This window comes from Callorhinus ursinus, unplaced genomic scaffold, assembly GCF_003265705.2.
Source record: "Callorhinus ursinus isolate GAN/ISIS: 27379988/994484 unplaced genomic scaffold, GSC_fseal_2.0 scaffold2, whole genome shotgun sequence".
Lineage (NCBI taxonomy): Eukaryota > Metazoa > Chordata > Mammalia > Carnivora > Otariidae > Callorhinus > Callorhinus ursinus.
The window spans coordinates 36,030,709-36,039,629 of NW_027397064.1; the positions used below are offsets into that span (position 1 = coordinate 36,030,709).

Here is an 8,921-nt window from a genome sequence, read left to right on the forward strand (position 1 = left end):
ATGATAATGCCTTAGAATTGTAAAATGAAGATTGATGTATAAGTTATTATCTTTTGAAATGTTGACTGTTAATCTATGTGATTAATAGCTCCCCCCAGTTTTTATATTTCTTTATATATCTTGAATTTGCATAATTGAAATTTTTAATTTGTCTCTTGATTAACAGAGTCCTGGTAATTATAAATTTCCTGGTAAAATATGTTTTGTATGCTTGTGTGTTTAAATTACATAAATGGCCTATAATAAATTTTTTCTCTGTAATTTTACATGAGTATGGCATTAGTAATTGTTGTGAAAATGTAGCTCTTTTTCTTTTTCAGATCCTTGTAGTCATTGAACCATTATTGATTGATGAAGATTACTATGCTAGAGTGGAAGGTCGAGAGATTATTTCTAATTTGGCAAAGGTATTTATAGTATATTTCTAGAGAAGAAAGTTTTGTATCCATCAATAGGATCATTTGATTAGAGAAAGAGCGAGTTCAGGGTTAATGTTATCAGCTGATGACTGTCCTTTTTTCTTGACTTTTTAGGCTGCTGGTCTGGCTACTATGATCTCTACCATGAGACCTGATATTGATAACATGGATGAGTACGTCCGTAACACAACAGCTAGAGCTTTTGCTGTTGTAGCCTCTGCCCTGGGCATTCCTTCATTGTTGCCCTTCTTAAAAGCTGTGTGTAAAAGCAAGAAGTCCTGGCAAGCAAGACATACTGGTATTAAGATTGTACAGCAGATAGCTATTCTTATGGGCTGTGCCATCTTGCCACATCTCAGAAGTTTAGTTGAAATCATTGAGCATGGTAAGTTGTAATATAACTTTGTCCTTTATAAGACAGGTGTCCTGAAATTTGGGCTACTGATTTGGAGAGATAGGTGGAAGGACTTTATCTATATCAACACAATATAGTTTATGATGGGCTTTGGCACATTATCTGCTTATAGGCTGTGGTTCATACTGGCTTTTGCCTCATTTTGTCCAATGTGAACAGATTCTGCAGTTTGACTAAATGATGAGGTTGTGGAAATTAGGAAGTGTCACTTAGTTACAACCTGTGTTTGGTTTTTTAGGTCTTGTGGATGAGCAACAGAAAGTTCGGACCATTAGTGCTTTGGCCATTGCTGCCTTGGCTGAAGCCGCAACTCCATATGGTATCGAGTCTTTTGATTCTGTGTTAAAGCCTCTGTGGAAGGGTATCCGCCAACACAGAGGAAAGGTAGGTTCACCAAATAGATTTTGTTTTTCGTTTGATTTCTACTCATTGAAGTTAAAGTAACTTAAATCTAATTTATTAAGTATATATATTTTTTATTTTAAAATAGGGTCTGGCTGCTTTCTTAAAAGCTATTGGGTATCTTATTCCTCTTATGGATGCAGAATATGCCAACTACTATACTAGAGAAGTGATGTTAATCCTTATTCGAGAATTTCAATCTCCTGATGAAGAAATGAAGAAAATTGTGCTGAAGGTAATTGTTCGAAATTTTTATCCCAGATTTATTCATCTAAATTGGGTGTATTTCATGGTTCAAAGAGAATGTTAAAGAACGTTAAAAAAACAACTGTTGTGTGTTAAGCCAGGCCAGTTTTACTATTATCTTTTAACTTTTTAGGTGGTAAAGCAGTGTTGTGGAACAGATGGTGTAGAAGCAAACTACATTAAAACAGAGATTCTTCCTCCTTTTTTTAAACACTTTTGGCAACACAGAATGGCTTTGGATAGAAGAAATTACCGACAGGTAAACTTTTATTGTAAAAAATATTTTCAAGGGATTCCTGACTGGCTCACTTGGTAGAGCATGTGACTCTTGATCTCAGGGTTGTGAGTTCAAGCCCCACATTGGTTGTGGAGCCTACTTTAAAAAAGAATATTTTCAAAAATCCTTTCAACTAATTTTTAAGTCAGTTCGAATAAATGTTACATATTATTTTTTGCCCTAGTTACCTCACAGTATGTGCTTGATTGTGAAAGGAAATGGATTTTAGTCAGCCAGTTAACTTCCATTTTGATTTTGCATCCTACGGTAAATTCCCAGCTGGGTATTATTGTCTTTGTATCAACGAAATGCTTCATCTGGCTAGGTAAAACATGACTGTAGTCTTACTTTAAACCACTTTAATTTATACCCACATTTGGTTTTTTTGGTCACCTTTCTCTTAAAGGTTTTATTTATTTTTTTTAAAGGATTTTATTTATTTAAGAGAGAGCGAGCACACAAGCAGGGGGAGGGGCAGAGGGAGAGGGAGAAGCAGACTCCCCACTGAGCAGGGAGCCCGATGTGGGGCTCGATCCCAGGACCCTGGGATCATGACCTGAGCTGAAGGCAGATGCTCAACCGACTGGACACCCAGGCGCCCCTCTCTTAAAGGTTTTAAAACAGGAATTAACTATTCTCAACATGCTTGCTGGCCTGAATATATCTAAATGGTTTTTTTCCTTTTTAGTTAGTTGATACTACCGTGGAGTTGGCAAACAAAGTAGGAGCGGCAGAAATTATATCCAGGATTGTGGATGATCTGAAAGATGAAGCTGAACAGTACAGAAAAATGGTGATGGAGACAATTGAGAAAATTATGGGCAACTTGGGAGCAGCAGATATTGATCATAAACTTGAAGAACAGCTGATTGATGGTATTCTTTATGCTTTCCAAGAACAGACTACAGAGGTAATGATACTAATTATATTATGGCAAATTGCTGCTGACTTTCATGTTTGTAAAACACATTACTTTTCAAGCAAATAATTATCACTAAAAAGTAATTGAATTTAAAATTTTAAAAATGCTCATGGTCTCATTCCAGTTGTCTGTGAGGAAATACTCTTCTTTAAATTTTTAGATTTCATTTTGTTAAAACAATATTAGCATTTTTAAACTGTTCAGTCACAAACTGAATTCTAGTTCCCAGTGAATGTAGTTCTAAAATGTAACTTAGCTTTTCTTGTTTTAGGACTCAGTGATGTTGAATGGCTTTGGCACAGTGGTCAATGCTCTTGGCAAACGAGTCAAACCTTACTTGCCTCAGATCTGTGGTACAGTTTTGTGGCGTTTAAATAACAAATCAGCTAAAGTTAGGCAACAGGCAGCTGACTTGATCTCTCGAACTGCTGTTGTCATGAAGACTTGTCAAGAGGTAAACTTTTGTATCATATTCTTATTTCTTCACCAAATAGTTTCATGTGAATTAGTAACATTTTAACATTTTTTTTATTACAGGAAAAATTGATGGGGCACTTGGGTGTTGTTTTGTATGAATATTTGGGTGAAGAGTACCCTGAAGTATTGGGCAGCATTCTTGGAGCACTGAAGGCCATTGTAAATGTAATAGGTATGGAATTTGCTGGTCATATAAGAATTTTTTTGTTTTGTTCTTTTAACTTTCTTTTTTTGTTAAAAGTAAAATATAGAATTAATTTAGGAGTTGAGGAATGGTTTCTGAAACTTTATTTTTTTTAAGCGCTTCAGAATTATAGTGAAGTCGGGATGTCAAAAAAGTTTTCTTTCCTTAAACTCATTTATATTGTACTTTAAAAAGAGAAAAGAGGGCAAGTTTAGGACCTGTAAGAGGTGGGAATAGTTACAACTCAAAAAACTTTGAAGTCCGTTGGAATAGAGAATCCTAATAAAAATAGTGTCTCACCTAAAATGTATTCAGGGGGTGGGAGGAGACAATGCTGAAATTTTAGTTAGGACAAAACATTATATATTTATCTAACCTGAATTAGTAGATGATTATGGCAGGTTTTTCCTGTCGTGTTGCAGGAACATAACCAGGGAGAAAAGTGAATTTTTCAAGTTGTCTCATTTTCTTTATGTCTAATTCTTCATCCATTTTTTCTAACCCAAAGTAAAGATACAAGTATATTACAAATGCTCTTGAGTATGGAGAGCAAAGATTTTATTATTTAAGGACGTTATAATGAAGCAAACAAATGGTCTCTTGTGTTGACTCTTTCATTGCAGTTGAACATGACTGTTGGGAAAGTAACTTCTGTATGGTTTAGAGGAGCCAAAATAACCTAGCAGGAGGTCAGAATAGCTGGCTGTGATAGCCATTGTTTTTCTCATTTTATTTAGTAAGGGGTTTTTATGCAATATAGGAGATCTTCAAACCATTGCATTTACATATAATCCCCAATTTAGCCCTGTCTTCTATACTTGAAGATAGCTGTTTGCCAAAAATCAGTTACTTGGCCACTTGTGGGGCTCTGGTTTGCAGGGAATTTTAAACCATATTGTTGATCAGGGAAACATGGGAAAAGCAATGGAGAGAGAATCAGAACGAGCAATTCTAGTTAGAGCAAGAGCCCCTGCCAGCTGCCTCCTTTTTTCTCTCTTCATAGGTGTAAATACCATCCAAGTATGCCCTGCATTGCAGGGAGACTGGAGATCTGTTTGTTTTGCAGTTAAAGGGTAAGGGGGCCCTTTCTGGAAAATTTTGCTTTAATTTACATGTCTACCTCTGGCTTATATTGTTGTGTATGGCCGGAACATAAACTGTCCCCATATTTAAATGTGAGTGTACAAATACATTTCAGAACCAGATAAAACTTTTTTTTGTTGTTGAGTATCCATCATTCTTTAAATCACTTCACTAATTTCTTTCATTTCTATGCATAATCAGAAGTTTTAATAAAAAGTTAAAAACAATTCTGAGTCTGGTCAGAATCTGGGACTTTTTCTTTCCATAGGCAGCTGTAAGTTTATATTTATGCCTGGTCATGTATATTACATTGTTAAGTAAAAGGTAAAATGAACAAAGGATATAGTTCAAATGTTTATTGATAGTGTGTTGACTTCTGTTAAATAGGTATGCATAAGATGACCCCACCAATTAAAGATCTCCTGCCTAGACTCACCCCCATCTTAAAGAACAGGCATGAAAAAGTACAAGAAAATTGTATTGATCTTGTTGGACGTATTGCTGACAGGTAAGCAGATTACCTAAATATTTTTGTGAGCTGTATTGGTTTTCACATTTAGCTACTTTTTATTTACTGCAAATTTGCTTAGTGCTCGCTTTGGCAGCACATATACTGCAAATTTGCTTAATATTGCAAATACATATAGTAAGACTATCCAGTGAAATTTTCAGTGAAATTTCAATTTAGATGGTGATGAGAGGTGGCAATATAGTTTTTAAGATTAAGCCAGCCTTTCTGAAGAGTGATGTTTTTATTTAATGCTTAAACTGAGTAGGCGATCGTATTTTGAGAACTGAATTTGTTTACCTTCTAAAATCTATTATCAAAAAGAAATAACTTTTTTCTTAAATTAGGGGAGCTGAATATGTGTCTGCAAGAGAATGGATGAGGATTTGCTTTGAGCTTTTGGAGCTCTTAAAAGCTCACAAAAAAGCTATTCGTAGAGCCACGGTCAACACATTTGGCTACATTGCAAAGGCCATTGGGTGAGTATTATTTATTTTTATATATGTATTTTTAATGTTGTAATAAACCCATCGTGTTGGAGAAGCTTCTATTTCTGTAGTAATCTCTAAAGGCATGGTGTGAGTAATACAATTGAGAAAGCACATCATTTAACCACTGACCTTCAGTTTTTGAGATGTTTTCTTAAATTTCAAATTAAAATAGTTTTAAAAGTTTTTTTTTTTTAATTAAAGATTTATTTATTTATTTTTGCAGAGCAAGGGCAAGGGGGAGGGATAAAGGGAGGGGGAGAGTTCTAAGCGAACTTCTGCACTGAATGTGGAACCCACTGCGGGTCTAGATCTCATGACCCTGCGATCATGACCTGAGCCAAAATCAAGAGTCAGACACTTAACTGACTGAGCCCCCCAGGCACCCCTAGATGGACAGTTTTAAAATTTAATCACACCTCAGATAATATTTTCACAGAGGAAAACAGTACCATCTTTAGAATAATTTCAAATTTTTGTTGGTTTTTTTCAGGATATTGTTTAAAATGTTAGAGCCAGTTCTTAATAAAACAGTCAGCATAATTTAACTCTCATATTAATGCTTTGTATGTGTGTGGTTTTTTTTAACATTTTATTTTGAGAGAGCAAGCATGAGCATGGGGAGGGTCAGAGGGAGGAGAAGCAGACTCCCCACGGAGCAGGGAGCCCACCAATAGGTCTCGATCCCAGGACCCTGAGACCATGACCCGGGCTGAAGGCAGACATGTAGCTGACTGAGCCACCCAGGCACCTCAGTGCTTTGTGTTTTTTTGTTTAAAGATTCTTTATTTATTCATTTTGACAGAGACAGCAAGAGAGGGGGAACACACGCGGGCGGAGTGGGAGAGGGAGAAGCAGGCCTCCCACGGAGCAGGGAGCCCGACGGGCTTGATCCCAGGACTCTGGGATCATGACCTGAGCCGAAGGCAGACGCTAAACGACTGAGCCACCCAGGTGCCTTTCAGTGCTTTGTGTTTTAAAAATAATTTTCTAGGGATGCCTGGGTGGCTCAGTCGGTTAAGCATCTTCTTTCAGCTCAGGTCATGATTCTAGACCCTGGGATCGAGTCCCGCATCAGGCTCCTTGCTCAGCAGGGAACCTGCTTCTCCCTCTGCCTCTGCCTCTCCCCACTACTCGTTCTCTCTCTCTCTCAAATAAAATCTTTAAAAGTAATTTTCTAAAATGAATCCACAAACAACCGAAATTATAACTATCAGATAATCTATGGTTATTTGCTTTTACTTCGTCAGAACCAAACTAGAAGAAATAAAGGAATAGTCATTTTAGAAAATGAGATACCACTCATACATGGGGCTCAGTAACAGAAAATATTTTCAAGCAATAAAGCATAATAAAAGTCAGATTGATGAGATGGAATTTCCTCACCCTCTTTTTGGTAGCGGTAATTTATTTCAGCAGTGATACATTCAAGATATTGCAGTGAATAGCTTTTGTGCTTTTTTTTTTTTTTTTTAAGATTTTATTTATTTATTTGACAGAGACACAGCGAGAGAGGAAACACAAGCAGGGGGTGGGAGAGGGAGAAGCAGGCTCCCTGCTGAGCAGGGATCCCGATGCGGTGCTCAGTCCCAGGGACCTGGGATCATGACTTGAGCCGAAGGCAGACGCTTAATGACTGAGCCACCCAGGTGTCCCACTTTTGTGCCTTTGTTTTTTTTTTTTAGCTCCCGTGTCTTTCTAAGTTTGTGGTAAAATAAATGCTTGAAGAAGTATAGATGTAATAAAGTTATGTGGGAGGGAAGATAAGGAAAGTAGATCTTGTGTGTTGGGGCCATGAGAGACTATAGTTTGGATACCACCTAGCTCTAGTGGCCACGTTTTTGACCACTCTAGAACTATTCATTTTAAGTGTCTGCCTTCAGCTCAGGTCATGATCTCAGGGTCCTGAAATCGAGCCCTGGGTCGGGCTCTCTGCTCAGCAGGGAGTCTCCTTTTTCCTCTCACTCTTCCTCTGTGCTCTCCTTTCTCTTGCTCTCAAATAAATAAATAAAATCTTAACAAAAAAGTAAGTTCTTAAGTAGAAACAAGTGTCAATGCCAAATGACTTTAAAGTATATTTTATCATTAAATTACAAAGTTCCCAATATTTACCATAAAGTTTTATTCCTTTGCACTTTTTTCTTTTCTTTCCAAAAAAAAAAAAATTTAATTTATAATCTGACAGTTTGCTGACACACTGCCTTTTTTTCAGCCCTCATGATGTATTGGCTACACTTTTAAACAACCTCAAAGTCCAGGAAAGGCAGAACAGAGTTTGTACCACTGTAGCGATAGCTATCGTCGCCGAAACGTGTTCACCCTTCACAGTACTACCTGCCTTAATGAATGAGTACAGAGTTCCTGAGCTGAATGTTCAAAATGGAGTGTTAAAGTCACTTTCCTTCTTGTTTGAATATATTGGTGAAATGGGAAAGGACTACATTTATGCTGTAACACCATTACTTGAAGATGCTTTAATGGATAGGTAAGTGACCTGAATTAAATGCAAGGAAGTAGTTATAATTCTTCCTTTATTTTAGAACTTATTGGAATAATTATTATATGACCTATTTGATATGATGCAGTTAAAGAAAGGGAATACTGGCCTGGATTTTTATGAAACTGAACATGACTATACATTTTCTCTTCTAAGTGCCCCCTCCCCTTTTTAATCCCCCTTTCATATCTTAGGCCAAATACATTTTGAAAGTAGTAATTTGATAAACGTTTGTTTTAAAAATTAAATATAGAGGAAGTGATAAGCATGAGCTTATTGATGTGATAAAGAGACTGTCTCTTTAGCTTTACGTTACTGGATGTGAAGCAGAGATTTCCATTAGGCTTTTGAACTTCTGAATATAGCCACACTAGTCCCATTTCAGGCCCCAGTTGTGCAGACAGTGGCCATTGATACAGTACTGCTTGAGCCGTTTGACAGATTCCTGATGCCTTTAACTGTCTAGACTGACATACAACTTTAAACACAGAAGTAACCGAAGGGTGTAAAGGAAGGGTCAAGGTCCAGGTAGTGGAAATGGCTGTTTTGGCTCTTTATTTTTCAGGAAAGATAAGCTATTCAAATTAGAGCCAGTCCAGAGATTAAAGTTATTCATGATCTTCCAAAAGGGAGACTTAATAGGACTCAACAAGTTACCAGAAGGTATAAATGCAAGACAGAGACAGAACAAGAATCGTGCTCTGTAAAAGCCTGGTCACCTGGGGCCCAGTAAACTAGAAGCAAATTGTTCATATTCCTCAGTGAGGGGTGCCTGAGCATCATAGTGGGCAGACTTTGAAGTATGTGACCTGAAGTTAAAAATTATATTGTGTACTATTAAGTTGAGGTGCAGCTCATTGAAGATTACTAAATGAGAAGAAACAATATTTGGGAAATTTATTAATGGAGGAATACTGCTTTGCTGTGAGGTCTAATAGATGAAGCGTTATTATAGTGATAATAAGAAAAGATACTAGTTAAGTTCAGTGTGTTTTTTTTTTTT

General features: G+C 36.8%; 1 protein-coding gene across 3 annotated transcripts in view; it reads left to right on the top strand.

The window, feature by feature from the left end:
* The window catches only part of SF3B1 (splicing factor 3b subunit 1), a 54,008-nt gene that overhangs the window by 43,140 nt on the left and 1,947 nt on the right, over window positions 1-8,921 (top strand). For 2 of the 3 annotated variants that reach the window (XM_025894142.2, XM_025894153.2), the window contains 11 exons: window positions 321-407; window positions 534-804; window positions 1,073-1,218; window positions 1,325-1,471; window positions 1,616-1,741; window positions 2,448-2,669; window positions 2,953-3,135; window positions 3,219-3,330; window positions 4,813-4,933; window positions 5,281-5,412; window positions 7,634-7,906. In XM_025894142.2, coding sequence (XP_025749927.2) covers window positions 321-407; window positions 534-804; window positions 1,073-1,218; window positions 1,325-1,471; window positions 1,616-1,741; window positions 2,448-2,669; window positions 2,953-3,135; window positions 3,219-3,330; window positions 4,813-4,933; window positions 5,281-5,412; window positions 7,634-7,906 — 1,820 coding nt within the window. Of the gene's footprint in view, window positions 1-320; window positions 408-533; window positions 805-1,072; window positions 1,219-1,324; window positions 1,472-1,615; window positions 1,742-2,447; window positions 2,670-2,952; window positions 3,136-3,218; window positions 3,331-4,345; window positions 4,416-4,812; window positions 4,934-5,280; window positions 5,413-7,633; window positions 7,907-8,921 lie in introns of those variants that run through there. The other variant, XR_012374762.1, reaches the window with a different exon arrangement.